We start from the raw sequence: 15,213 nt of genomic DNA on the forward strand, positions 1-15,213 counted from the left end.
CAAAGAATTCATATTAAACTTTGTGTAGAGTTAAGTAAATCTGCAAGTGAGACACTTGAAAAGTTAAAAGTAGCTTATGGTGAAGAAATAATGTCAAGAGCAAGAGTTTTTGACTGGCATAGAAGGTTTAAAGAAGGTGGAAATGATATCCACGATGATGCTCGAAGTGGCCGGCCAGTCACCCACGGCACACATGAAAACATTGAGAGGGTCAGAAATTTGGTTTGCTCAGATAGCCGCATAATGGTAAGAAAAATGGCTGAAAAGTTAAATTTAGACGAAGAAACAGACTCATTCTGAAAGAAAACTTGAGGAAAGTTTCTGGCAAGAATATGTCTCCTACTATTGTGGTTGATGATCCTGTAGAGGTTAAACCAAAAGAGAGCTGCGCAGGAACCTGCCTCTGGGGTGCATATCCAGGGCACAATCCAACAGTTTTGTTTCATTGGTCTTGGAGAAACTTCAGGCTGAATCTAAAATGAGCTGGGCTTCTTCAACCATTTTCCTTCAGCTTTGTAGGTACGTGATTTAAGCAGAGTGGAAGCTGCAGAGCTGAGTGTGACAAAGGAGAGAGCATGGAGCTGGAAGTTTATTAGGAGGAATCTAGCAAACTGTTACCTCAGAAGGAGAGACTCAACATGGAAGCATTTCTACTTTATTTCTTCACGGTGAGCTCGTTTGAACAATCAGTAGGTTAGCGGCAGGCTAGGAGTGAAACCCTAAACAGGGAGCTAGAGATCAATGTTATTCTATATGGAAACATCTCAAAAAAGAATGAGAGAGTGGCCACTTTTAGGCAGAAATAGTCACTTGTAATAATGAAACTTCTTTTTGTTGATGGAGATTGTTCAGTTGTTGGAAACAGATATTCAAGGCTGTCAGCGAGAAAGAAATAGATGAAGTTGTAAGGAATGGTTTATGGAAAAGTACACTCTCCCCTTCTACTCCCCCCCCCCTCAAAAAATCAGGACCTGATTTTGGTCAGAAGCTCACAAAGCCTTCTATTCTTTATGTAATCTAAATTTCAATTTTAAACAGATTTTTGTATGTAAACTGTTCAGGTCTGGAATTTGGGATGAAGAGTAGACAAATAGGGCTTAGTTTTGATCTTAAGTTCTTTCATCAGGAGAATGACATTCCATAGGCTGAGCAGAGTTTCGAAAGGCATTCCTGCAAATAGCAACAAGTAAACAACAACACACAATCTTCTCAACAAGAACGGACTGAGTTTTTTTTTTTCAAAGATTGGCACCTGAGCTAACATCTGTTGCCAGTCTTCTTTCTTTTTTCCTTCTTCTTCTTCTCTCCAAAGCCCCCCCAGTACATAGTTGTGTATTCTTAGTTGTGGGTCCTTCTAGTTGTGGCATGTGGGATGCTGCCTCAGCATGGCCTGATGAACGGTGCCATGTCCATGCCCAGGATCAGAACCTGTAAAATCCTGGGCCGCCGAAGCAGAGCGCGCAAACTTAACCACTGGGCGACAGGGCCTGCCCCCTTGCCAATCTTTTTTTTGGGCGGCAACCACTGAGTTTTGACCTTCACATTTTCCGTGTTGTACTACTGACTGAGCATATTGGTCATATTCTAAGCATCAGCTCTAATAAGCATTCATCAAAGGGAAGGCATGACCTTGAATATTCATGAGGCCACAAATAGCTTCAAGTACATTATGGTCAAGTCAATTGGTAGTTTTGCTGAGACACTAATAAAAAAGCATTGGTAATTCATGTCAGAGTGATATAGATATGGCATTCTTCTGCAGAAGTTATAGGTGAAAAATGGTTTCACACGAAAGAAATTTTGATAAACCTAGAAAATAATGCACAGAAAAGAATTTCTGACTATTTTGTCCATTAACATGAGCGTTTTAGTTAAGGAACCAGTCGAGTCGTGTGCTGTTCCTTCCCAAAAGAATAAATTTTGAGTTCAACGAGTATGAACTTCTCAATCAGAAACTCAGGTTCTTTGCCCTTGTTTCCTTCCCAATCCCTAGGATGAAGCTACAATCGCTCAGTATTGGTATTGTTGCAAGCTAGATACACCACAACTACAGCACGCGGGACTGAAGTCAGAGCCCTGTGGCAGTGACCCTGAGAAGACTGGTTTCATTAGTTATACCATTACTTTTTCTTTTTTAAAGCCTCCCAGAAATTCAAGTTTACATTTCATGGAACATGAGCCAAAACTAATTGAGGTTGTTTATGGAAAAATCATCTCATTTTAATGGTCTGTACCTCTGGGACACTGCTGGCCAAAGCTGTATGGCCCACAAGGCAAAAATTATGATAATTAGACTGTTTTTCCTATTGTCTTATTTCCATGACTGAATTTTTATGTGAACTTTGGATGGTGTTTTGTACTGTGTAATGAAATTTATTACAAGTATATGTACATGACATTCCAGTAAACCATAAATTGATTTCTTACTAGTTTTGATAATCTGTTTTATTATGAGGTATTTGCTAATCCTCCAAATTTTAGCCACATGCTCATGTCTCTCATGATTTCAATCTAAATAAATTTTAGCTTCATTGCTATACCTCTGAAATGTTTTAAATTGACTAACGAATAGATAAGATCTACCCATAAGGCACTTATAAAAACTGTGGAGTTGGTGTGGTGAGTGCTGACTCCAGCTGTATTGTGATCTTAAGCTTTCCATCTGTGTTAGTTACCTGAGGCTTCTGTAACCAATTACTGAAAACTTGGTGGCTTAAACAACAGAAATGTATTCTCTCACAATTGTGGAGGCAAGAAGTCAGAAATCAGTTCCACTGGGTCATTCTAGTATATTCTTCCTAGGAGGCTGGGATCTGTTCCTCGCCTCTTCCAGCTTCTGGTGGCTGCCAGCATTCCTCAGCTTGAGGTCGTGTCATTCCAGCCTTCAAGGCCAATACCAGATCTCTCTGCTTCGTCCTCTTGTGGCCTCCTCCTTTGTGCATGGAATCACCTTCTGCCTCCCTCTTATAAAGGCGCCTGTGATTGGGTTGAGGGCCCACAGAGGCTATCCAGGATAATCGCTCCATCTCAAGATCCTTAGCCTAACCCTGTCTTTTTCCAATGAGGTAACGTTGACAGGTTCAAGATTAGGACCTGATATTCTTGGGGGCCATTATTCAGCCTGCTACACCATCTCTCTAGGTTTTGACAGATTTTTCTTCTGTAAAACAAGGTGGTTGTACCAAATAATCTCTAGAACAGTACTGCCAATAAAAACTCTCAGCAGTAATGGAAATGTGTAGAGTAGCCCCCAGCCCCACGTGGCTATTGAGCACTTGAAACGTGGCAGATGCAACTGAGGAGCTGAAATTTTAATTTTATTTAGTTTTGATTTAAATTTAAATAGCCCCATGTGTCATATTAGACAATGTGGTTCTGGTATCTCTGTAGTTCTAAATACTGTATTCTGAAGCATCTTTAAAAAAAAAAAATCCTTGTTTTTCCCACCCTCTGTGTATAAAACTGCTCACATCTTTCATCTATCATTTAGTCTAGTGGACTTCAAACTTTTTAGCCAAAATCCTTTTTACCAAAAAAAATTATCTGGAAAACCAAGGTGTAAACAGGCTGCACTTCAAGTCCTGAAGTCGGTAGCGGGAGGAGGATCTGTGGCAGACGCCTCAAGGGGCAAAGAACCTCCTCTAGGACTCAGTGGAATGGAGCTACCTGTGAAACCAGTGGTTACTCCTGGAAACTATTTGCTAGTGTCTTCAGCCAGACTTTCACACTTGTAGTTTCACATCTTTCATCTTGACAGTAACTAGAAAACATTGTCATTCTCATGGCCTGTTTTCAGTTGCACAGGAGCACTGTTGATGTGGCATGTTATGCACTCCTTGTTCTGCCAGGACACTTACTATAGGCTGTTAAGGTGTTAGGCCTATTTCCTCTCCATTTTTCTTCCCCTTCACCTACTCAGCATTGGACGGCAGCTCATATAGGCCTTTTGCCCCCTCATTACCCCTCCCCGCCCCATTGCCGACTAGTCGCAGCACTCTGCTAAGGAGGACTCTGGGGCCCTTACATGGGAGGCCTTGATCAATGGACCGACTGCAACCATATCCACTGATTTTTGTCTGCTGTGTTCACTGAGGTGTTCACAATACCTAGAATAGTACCTGGCCCATAGGAGGTGCTCTATTGCTTATTGGATGGACACTAAAGCCAGCATTTTGCTAGTATATAAACACTAAATACCAGTATTGTCATTTTGTTATAATATTACAATGATCATACAATATTATAAAAATGATCCTATGGTACTACCAATGAATATGACATTTACTGAGTGCTTACTACTCACCAGGTAGTTAGATGTACCATGTATAAACTCAACTTTAATAACTATGAATACCAGTTTACAGATAAAGAAGGGAGGGGATTTAACCTAGGCTTTTAATACTATGCTGCTAAGAACAGGTAGCTGTAAGCCACTCACCTGAATGTCAAATATAATTCAACTCACTACCAGTTATTGATATTAAGCTTAATTATAAATGATACTGCTCCTTATACTATAGTCATGATGGGTTTGGGGCTAAGTTAAGTATTTGAGGACCTATAACATGCCAGGCACTCAACTAGACCCTAGGAATATGGTGGGAACCAAGATGGACTCTACCTGTAACAGTCCAGAGGTTGCAGAATGTAGGGGCAGGGGCAGTCAGACAAGTATACAAGCAACTGCACATGTACTTCTAAGTATAAGGCCATCACAGGGTGCCATAGAAATCCAGGACAGGAGCACTTATGGCGGGGGGCCATAAGGTCACAGGAAAGTTGGGTAGGAGTGGGAAGCATATGGGTGGTAGGGAGCATTCGAGGTAAAATTAGAGCATTCAGCAGTCTGAGAGGCCAGAAGGCAACTTGACATTTTAGAACGGTCTGAACATCCACCTTAGCCCTGCATACAAGCTGTCATGAAACGCTCACTCTAAGGTTTCACTTAGCCTTTCCCTAAACCTTTAAACACATGCCTCCTCAGGGCATTAGCACTTGCTCTCCCTCTGCCTGAAACGCTCTTCACCCATCTATGTAACCATGGCATCTCCTTCATGTCTTCTGTGCTCACTCCTTCCCTGGCCAGTCCTATCTGAAATTCTAAGTCCACATACATGCACTACTTCCTGTTTCCCATCCTTTCCCCCACCCCTCACAATTATGGCCTTCTAACATATTAATTAAATTACCTAAAGTTATGAGGCTGGATTTTACAGTACAATATGGAATATAAAAGAAATGAAGTTTAGGGGCTGGCCGTGTGGCAAAGTGGTTAAGTTTGGTGCACTCTGCTTCAGCAGCCCAGGTTCATGGGTTTGGATCCTGGGCATGGCCCTACATCACTCATCAGTCATGCTGTGGTGGTGACCCACATAAAAAAATAGAGGACGACTGGCACAGATGTTAGCTCAGGGCAAATCTTCCTCAACAAACATAGAATAGAAAAATAAAAAATAGAAAAATAATTAGAAAAATAGAAAGAAAAGGAAATGAAGTTTAGCTAGAAAAATATTATGAAATAAGCATTATGACTCCAAGGTGAATATTAAATATCTTTATTTAAGACTTCTGGAAAATGAGGTATTTGCAGACATTCAGAGCTGGTCAACAGGAAGAACTCCTTCTAGCACATACTGGGTTGTTCATCTCGCTACACTATCACATTTCTTCCCACATGGAAACTTTCCCCATCACCTCCAAAACCTTCACATTCTAACCTAGCACCATTGTGTTCTTTAAATCCTTTTACAGCTCATTATGCTACATTCATCAAAAACACCTAACATGCTGACAGATGCTCCCTTTATGCCAAATTTTGGGTAACTTCTGGAGGTGTAACAGAACTAAATATTATGAAAAGCTTATATTCTTAATAGCTCTACTGTGGTGTTTCCCTCCAAAACTGGTCTAATCCCAAGGACACTAAATCCCAAGAAAGATAAGTGATTTTTCAGAGGTCATACAGCCAGACAGTTACCTATGAGGCTCCTTGTTCAGAGCTATGCATATGTGATAGGACCTTGAGTCACTATCTGACCTGTTGCTTCATCTGTAAAATGAGAAAATAGTATCAACTTCATAGAGTTGTGAGAATTAAAAGAACAAAATAAAGCTTCTGCTACACGGCCCTCTCACCACCAGCACTGTCCTACTGCTCTAACCCCAGTGACTACATGGACACATGGCTGCTACAAGTTATGTAAGAATATCTGACAATTTCAGAGACCCCTGTGTATTGTAAACTGTACAGCAATAGTTGATCTAAGTCAGTGAAAATACCAGTACCAGAGCATTCCAGCTTCAATGGCCGTACCTGTAGTTTTCAACCTATAAAAAGAAAGAAAAGTTTTAAGTAACTTTTAAGCAGATAGAAAAAAGACAAAGTATCCAAATTCCCTTCTCTATTTGAAAACACCATACGGTATCCCCATAGGAGTTTAAAAAGCGTGCTTGAATGTACCATCGAAGCTAAGGTTAAGTTTAAATCGATCACTTTGCTATTAACTGTATAAAAATATCACAAAGGTGCTTAAACTGGAAGGAATTTTCTTGTGGTTCAGCTGTGACTCCAGACAGGATCCAAAGAGGAGTCTGACAATCTCCTCTCAGGGTTTTATGGAGACTTACTTTGCCCTTCTGTGTTAGCCTCTTAAGGCACTGCGTCAACCTTAAAAGGGCACAGGAAAGGGCCATGTGGGTTTTTACAGGGTTCCCCACGGTTTCCTGCGCGCCTGCTTCGTCAGTATCCCATGGATCTCAGCAGTTTCTTTAACAATTCTGACAACCCACTAGAAGCAGCTGTTGTGCTGGTGGAGCCCGTGAACGTAAATTTCCTCCACGTTAAGGCAGAGCCGGATTCAGGCCCCTGCCGCAATCACGCGCCCGGGCACCCTCCGGTCGCCACTGGCCACGTGCTCGGGGCCTGGGCCACTTCACTTCGCTCAAGGACCGGGACCTACCTGCGCTCAGAAGTGAGGCCGCTGCACCCCGCAGACGCCGCACACAACCTCCGCAGGCCCGAGGTCGGTCCAGGATGGCTCTCGCCGCCGCAGGCGCGGCCGGGCCCCGAACCCGCTACCAAGTAGCCGCGGCTGCGCCCTGGGGAAGCAAAGCGCAAAGCTGTTACCGCGGCCGGGGCTGCCCACCGGGAAGCCTCCTCCGGACGGCGCCCCGCGGCGTCTGTGCCTCGCGCGGCCTCTGGACGGGCACGGCCGCCCGCCCCCCGGACCGCCGAGGGCTGCTCTACCCCTCCGTCCTGGCCGCCGGGAGCAGCGGAGCTCCGGGCGGGCAAAGCTCGAGGGGACGCGGGACGAGCCCAGCCACACCCGGGCCGGCCGGGTACCCACCCGCCACGAGGAGCCGGAACCCCGAGCCACTCACCGCCCCGGTCAGCGAGACTAAGAGGCCGGCGCCGGGCGCGCGGCGCGGAGACCGGGGAGGCGGCGCGGACCGGGAGGAGGGCCGCGGGCCGGGCAGCCAATCCCCGGGGAGGGACGGACGGGGGCGGGACGGCCGGCTATTGGTGCCCGCGGTCCTCGCCTGCCCCGGTGCTTTTGGCTCTTTCCGTGGCGGGAAGACACTCAAACCTGCGCGGAGCATCCTTCCTGGAACCTCCGGGAGTCCTGGCCCCTCCCAGGCCTAGATCCCCGTTGATCTGGTTCTGTGAGGACAATGTGCCTTCCCCGGGACTCTCCTGGGGAGGCCCCAGCCGTTACCCCAGGGCCAGGCCACGACACAGAGACTCCCTTTTTTACCACTATGCTAGTCCGTTATCTGTTTAGAGCCTGTCCTGCTAAACCTAAGGGTAAGAAAAAGCCAGGACCATGTGTCTTTCAAAAAGCTCACCCACGGCCCCTCCTAAATCAGGAGGACCAGCCTCTTCCTCGTGCTCTCTTCATTCTTTTAACGTGTTCAATAAGGAGACCGTAATCAGCCCGGGGGTGGGGGGCACAATCCTTCCCTAGGTGACTGCTCAAACTTGGCAAACAAGTAAGTGGAATAAAATGGGAGTATATGCTAAAACGAGAACTTATATTACTGTTCTAAGAGTTTACCACCTGTTAACAAATTTAATCCTCAAAATATCTTTTATCATCCCGATGTTGTAAGTAGGGAAACAGACACGTTGAGTAACTTTTCCAGGTCACAGGGCAGCTAGCAAGTGGTGGATCCAGGATTTCAACCCAGCGTTCCCTCAAAACACTATACGTCCTACGCTGCCTCTACCCCGGTGAGGGAGGGAAGGGAGACAGACAAACAGCCTCCATTTCACTAGCTGATCAAGACAGGCATCTCGGGTGCGGTTGGGGGTCCACAGCACAAAGAACAGCTTGCGGTAGAGCCCAGAGGTGGAACACGAAAGCGCTTGACTTGTTTAAGGACCCAAAAGTGTAAATGGAACTTAGGAAGGTAGGAGCAGAGCAGCCTGAGATGAGGGGCGCTCTGGGCCATACCATCAGTGAAGGAGGCCCTGGTGGAGTTTGTATTTAATGCTAAGAAGGACGGAAAGCTGTTCCAGCCGTTTTAACAGGGGAATCGTAGGATCTTATGTAGGGCATGGTTTAGGATGTGATTAAGATGGTTTTGGTGATGAGAAGAAATGGAATAAAAGTTATCAATAAAACCTAGCAGTCAGCTGCTGCTTTACAGATATTCATAAGATGATGGTAAAATGGGTTAAAGTGACAGAGGGAGCACCAGTTTGCTGTCCGTTCACCGGTCTGATTCAGAGTCTTCCAAACGTATCTCTAGCTTTAAATCCATTTCTTTTATAGCCCCTTTTGATAGCTGAGAGTATTACTTTTCCGTTAACTATGTCAATGAACATGGACAAGTTACATGGGAAGACTCTCAGAAGAGAGAAGTATATCTTAGGATTAAGTGGAAACCTACTGTGGGTTGAGAACAGTGTGCAGCATCTCTTCCTCCCAAATCAGGTGATAAAAATGGAAAGAGGTTATGAAAGAATTATAATAGTGTTTAACTTCAACTCAGGAGAAATCCAGCTCAATCTGGGGGCTTCACACCTCTGGCCAAATATCTCAATTCAATGGAGATGGCAACTGCCGTTCATTTGAAATGGTAAAACCATTCCTTTGGCTTAGAGGAGAAATGTCTTCTCAACTTTAAACATATATATATATATATTAATTAAAATTAAATACAGAGGTGATGGAGCAAAATAAACTCACTGTATAACTGCTTTTGAGTTAAGTTCAAGATAATTTCTATTTGGTATTAAAAATGCTTGTAATTCAGTTTAAAGGAAATGGAATCAATTGGCTTTATTACCGGGCCTGATTGTTCGAGAGAAATTAGTCTGTCCAATTTGAGAGAATTCACTTTGACGTAGACGAACAGGGATCCAGGTAGGAAGGCACAGGAGACCTGTTCACAGTCCTGTTGGGCAGGAGAGCTCCCAAGCTTTTCGTTTATATATTTTTTCTGTCTATCTCTTCCCTCACTTCCTCCCTCTGGCTTTTAGCTTCTCTGTGTGTATATACTCTCTCTTTCTCTCAACCTGAGTAAGCCTTCCTTCCATCAAATGTCCCCTAGTCCCCAGATACCACACTCTCCCCCTTCCTAACAAACCTTCAGAAAATACTATGTGTATACAGGTCTCCATTGCCTCTGCTCTGTTCACCCCTCAGCTCAGCATAGGTGCCCTATTTCCCTGATACTGTGCCCTCCAAGGTCACCAGTGACTTCCTTGTGACCATATCCATGGTCCTTATCTTACCCAGCCTCTCTGTGACATTTGACAGAACTGACCACTCCCTCCTTGATTCCTCCTTCCCTCTGGTTTCTGAATCTCCACTCCTCCCTGGTTTTCCTCCTCCATCTGTGGCCCTTCCTTCTTACTCTCTGTCCTACCCTTCAAGTTAGTTCTGGCAACAATTCTTTCTCAACTCTCTTCCCTTTTTACTCTGAACACTCTTGCTGACCAACTTCAGTATCGGAAAACTTCACACATTATCTCTAATTCATAAAACAGTTCTGCAGGGGAGATAATGAGAATATTATTAGTAACATTGAATGAGCACTTATCAACCAGTCATAGTATTTAGTTCTTTACATAAAAATAACATTATCATCACTTTAAAGATTATAAACAGACCAAGAAAGGCTGAGTGACTTTCCCAAACTATACCACTCACGGCAGGGCTAGGATTCCAATCCTGGACTCCCAGCCTGTCTGCTTTCCTCCACCCGACCCCGCCTCCCATGCAGATGATCCTTCAGCCTAGACCACTCTCCCAGGCTTCAGGTACCATATAGCTACAGGCTTGTCCTCATCTGGATGACCCAGAGACATGGCAAAATCAGCTTGTCCCAAACAGAGTCCATTCCCTTCTTCCAACTCCACACTTTTTTGTGTCCTCTGCCTTGATGAATAACAGTTCCTGAGCCCAGTTGTCCAAGACTCAGCCCAAATGATGTCCTCTCTCTGCCTCCACTTCCCATTCTCAGCCTTCTGTTTCCTCACCTCCTTTTATTCAGTTGGTTCTTCCTATTGACCATCCTGTGAATCCTCCCTCTTCTTTCCACCCCGTCTGTACTTCAGTTCTGGCTCACATCATCTACTTTCTGGTCCACTGCAGCAGCCTCTACTTAGCCCCCGCCTCCAGTCTTCCGTCCCCTAATATATCCTCCACACGGTTGTCATCTCCATTGGAAATCCTTAAATGGCTCTTCACTGCCACCAGGAACAAGACAGATCCCCTATCTTGTTGCCTCCCCCCTGCCCCCTCACATCCCTATTATGATCCAGCCATGCTGAACTATTTGCAGTGCCATGAATGCTCTGTCCAGCACTGTTCAATACAGCTCTCTGCAATGATGGAATATGGTAGCCGCATGTGACTACTGGCTACTTGAAATGTGACTAGGACAACAGAGGAACTGATTTTTAAATTGTATTTACTTTTACCTAATTTAAATTTAAATAGTCCTACACAGCTGGTAGATACTTATTGACAGCACAGCAGTTTAGACCACAAAGTGTGGTCCAGCTGCATGGACATCACCTGAAAGCTTGTGAGAAATGCAGAATCTCAGGCATCATCCTGGATCTGCTGATTCAGAATCTGCATTTCAACCAGATCCCCAGGTGATTTGTATGCACTGCACACAGTGCTCTTGCTTCATTGCCTTTGCATGTGCTGTTGTCCTTGTCTGGACTGCCTGTCACCTCCCCTCCTTTGCTCCCGAACTCCTATTTATCCTTTAAGACTCAATATCTACAATCACAACATATTCTTAATATGGTTATCTGGAGGGCAGAGGATGAAGGGGGTGGGTGGGGAGGAGTGAGAGGGAGAGAGAAAATGTCTGTGATAAAACCACATGTAACTTGTACTCCCAAGTATCCATGTATATCTATATCTGTCTATCTATATATGTCTGTACATGTATCTATGTATCTAGTGTGTGTGTGTACATGGAAAGATGGTTACTAAAATGTTAGTGGTGGTTCTCTCAAGGTGGTGGGACTTCGTGTGTCTTTTTTTCTTTTTATTGAATATATGTTTTTGAGGTATCATTCAAATCCTTCAAAATGAGCATATATTATTTTTAATCAGAAAATAAAATAATCATTTTCATTACAGAAAACAAAGGAAAGGCTATTTTACCCTTCTATAAATAGTTGCAAGAACATGGTGTCAGAATAAAGTACAGCACTTTTCAGAAAGGAGAGCTGACACCTCCCTCAGTTGGAGACGCAGTCTTGTCTGTATGCCCTCGTTATTATGGGCTGGCAGCGGCCTGGGCATTGGTAACACCTGACCTGAAGCCAGCAGAAGAAACCAGAATGATCTCCCTTGTGATGCCGTCTCTGTTCTCTCCTGTGTCTGCCCTCAGGCCCCAGTAGGTGTGATCCGAACACAGTGATGGTAGCCTGCTCTCCACCCCCAGCCTGGGTTCCTCTCGATGGCTGGAGACTGAGGCGGGTGTTAGGTGTACTGAGAGGGTCACTTAGAATCACTGAGGCATCTGCAGAGGCATTTGGGCACCTTGGTGACTGGGGTGGCATCTTATTTGGCTCTAAGCAGCAATGACTTGTTCTACCAAATGCTCAATTAGGAACCAATGTTTTTGTAAATTGGCTGTTGCATTTCATTCTTTTCTGTTTTGGCATTTTTTTCCTCACTGAAAAAAATGTGACAACCACCTATAGAGGTTATTTTATTTTTTACTTTTTTAAAGATTTTATTTTTTTTTCCTTTTTCTCCCAAAGGCCCCTGGTACCTAGTTGTGTATTTTTTACTTGTGGGTCCTTCCAGCTGTGGCATGCGGGACGCCGCCACAGCATGGCTTGATGAGCGGTGCCATGTATGTGCCCAGGATCCAAACCAGCGAAACCCTGGGCCACTGAAGCAGAGCGTGCGAACTCAACCACTCAGCCACGGGCCCGGCCCCCAAGGTTATTTTAAATTCATAGTGAAATGGGTTTTGCTGAGCTGTGGGATGCAATTTCTGCAGAGCTTAGTGGGCTCAGCGGTGGAAGCCAGTGGGCTCCAGCTACAGGGCAAGGCCACAAAAAGCCACCAGCATGAACAGAGGAGGCAACATAGCCTGGGGCCAAAACATCCAGCACAACAACTGATCTGCAAAAATAACAGGATATTGTGAAATTTGATTAAACAGCAACATGAAGGAAGCATTTTTTGGTGAGACAGCTCCATTTTAAGGGTAGTATGCAAGCATTAATACAACTCCAAAGACAGATCAAAAGAAAATTTATATTCTTTATTTTAGACCAAAGGTGGCTCATCTAAGTGAATGAAAAACCTAGTGGGTTTTTTTTAAGATTTTTTTTTTTTTATTTTTCCTTTTTCTCTCAAAGCCCCCCGGTACATAGTTGTGTATTTTTAGTTGTGGGCCCTTCCGGTTGTGGCATGTGGAACGCTGCCTCAGCATGGCCTGACCATTGGCGCCATGTCCGTGCCCAGGATTCGAAACCCCAGGCCGCCGAAGCAGAGCGCGGGAACTTAACCACTCAGCCAAGGGGCCAGCCCCCAAACCTAGTGTTTTAAATCAGCCTTTTTGATGTATATGATCATATTGATAAGTCTATATCCATTGATCAATCTGTCTACTGTCAGCCCCCATTTCTCCATGTAATGGTGGCTCCAGAGATGTAATGACTTGGATATCAGGGGGAGCCAGACTTGGTGAGGCCCAAAGCTTAGACAATTTGGGTGGTCCTTCTTAAGAAAAAGATTGCACAATCACCTTTTATGCACTTTACAAAAATATACAATCATGTGAGCACATTGCTAGAGCCGCTCCCAGGCCCTGGATGAGGCCCAAGCAGATAAAGAGTGTGAAAGCTAAACTTTACTTTTCAGTAGCTTCTTGATAAATCCACTTCTGCTGCTCGGATGCTTTAGAATGGGAAAGCTTTGGCTCTCCTTTAGTAACATCCCTAGTACGGCATAGCTAAGGAGGAAACCCCATGTTTGTAACACAAGGCCTTCTTCTTGAATCATCAGGATAACGGCCAGCTTTTATTGCACACCCATTATTATGTGCCAGGCACTGTTTCTGAGATATGTTGTCTCATTCAGTCCTGATAGTAACATCACTCCTCATACTGTCACTGAGAAATATGTAATGTGATCTTCGTTTATAGATGTGGAAACTAAGACCCAGAGAAGTTAAATAACTTGCCCAAGAAGATGTACCAACAGAGTGCTGAAACCCAGCTAGAGGGGCGAATTGGTCTCCAGCGTTTGAATTCTTGATGCAGTGTTCTTTCTGCCTGACTCTAGGACCAGGAGCAGAGAGCAGGGCCTGGGATCCAACAACATGAGCTTGGCTGTAGGAAGAGCTTGGTAAGAGCAGACAGGATTATAAGTGACCTGATAGGTCACTAGGAGATTGATCCAGTTACCAAAAGTGGGCAGATGGTCTGAGCCCAATTTGGGGGATGGGTGGTGGGGTAGCTTGGTTCTGAGGCCCAGACATCTCCCCTATGTGAAATGATTGCTTTAGATACTCAGAAATGATGGGTCAACCTGCAGAAGGGTTCCCCAAGATCCACAGACTCAAACATAAAAACGACTGATTGCCTGCACTCTCTGGGGCCACCAAGCCCTTTGGACAAAAAGGCTGCTGGACGTGGGGCTGGCCCCATGGCCAAGGGGTTAAGTTTGTGTACTCTGCTTCGTTGGTCCAGGGTTTCGCCAGTTAGGATCCTGGGCGTGGACATGGCACTGCTCATCAAGCCATGCTGAGGTAGCGTCCCACGTGCCACAACTAGAAGGACCTACAACTAAAATATACAACTACATACTGGGGGGATTTGGGGAGAAAACGCAGAAAAAAAAAAAAAGGCTGCGGGAAGTGATCTGAGAACAGTGCAACTTGCTTTTCTCCACTCTCTTTGGGATGGAATATACATCATACGTTCCTCTTCTTTTTTACTGTCTTGCACAGAAACACATGAATCCCAATATCTTCCTCAGACTTTCTTTTAAAGATTTATTTATTTATTTTATTATTCCTTTTTCTCCCCAAAGCCCTGGGTACATAGTTGTGTATTTTTAGTAGTGGGTCCTTCTAGTTGTGGCATGTGGGACACTGCCTCAGCATGGCTTGATGAGCGATGCCATGTCCGCACCCAGGATCCGAATTGGGAAAAACCTGGGCTGCCCAAGTGGAGCGCGCAAACTTAACCACTCAGCCATGGGGCCGGCCCCTCAGACTTTCTTTTAATCCACTTTTTTTGTTTTCCAATGTGGGAAAGTCCTAATAATAAATATATATGTGTGTGTGTGTGTGTGTGTGTGTGTGTACAGTAGTAGATTTTTAAGGCAACTAAATCTCTCTTAAGATTCTAAGAGTAAAATTAGGTTCTGAAGCAATATATCAGATCGGAAGCCCTCCACGATAAAATGCTAAGTCTAACACAACACATCAAAGAACAAACTTATTTTGATGTGTAATTAGAAGTACCAACTGAATATTTAGTTAGTAATTTCATCCTCTTAGAACTTAAAGTGGCTTTTGAGGAAAGCATTTGAATAGTTTTTCTCTTTTTTTTAAAATGATCAAGAAACTTTGAGCCCAATGCCTTTTGAATCTGTCCATTAATTTCTTGGATGTGTTCTAAATTCTCCCTCTGAACTTTTCCTGCTGAGAAGTTAAAAAGTAAGGACCTGCCTCTAGCATTTGCCCTTCAATCTCACCCTAACTCTTGAGGTACAA

The 15,213-nt window shown here is 44.4% G+C and overlaps 1 protein-coding gene and 1 non-coding gene across 2 annotated transcripts; both read right to left on the reverse strand.

Moving 5' to 3' along the window:
* Positions 1–514: 514 nt before the first annotated feature.
* Positions 515–9,725, reverse strand: LOC124236835 (translation initiation factor IF-2-like). Its single transcript, XM_046655774.1, has 4 exons — positions 9,681–9,725; positions 6,960–7,516; positions 6,286–6,327; positions 515–875 (listed from the first exon to the last, which is right to left on the reverse strand). Exons 1-4 carry the CDS (start codon positions 9,723–9,725, stop codon positions 695–697), a joined length of 825 nt encoding a protein of 274 aa, XP_046511730.1. The 3' UTR covers positions 515–694.
* On the reverse strand, positions 6,559–6,680 carry LOC124237723 (small nucleolar RNA SNORA26). Its single transcript, XR_006888106.1, has one exon. It is a non-coding gene; the product is annotated as a small nucleolar RNA SNORA26 (small nucleolar RNA).
* Positions 9,726–15,213: the final 5,488 nt, after the last annotated feature.

Source organism: Equus quagga, chromosome 3 (assembly GCF_021613505.1).
Source record: "Equus quagga isolate Etosha38 chromosome 3, UCLA_HA_Equagga_1.0, whole genome shotgun sequence".
NCBI lineage: Eukaryota > Metazoa > Chordata > Mammalia > Perissodactyla > Equidae > Equus > Equus quagga.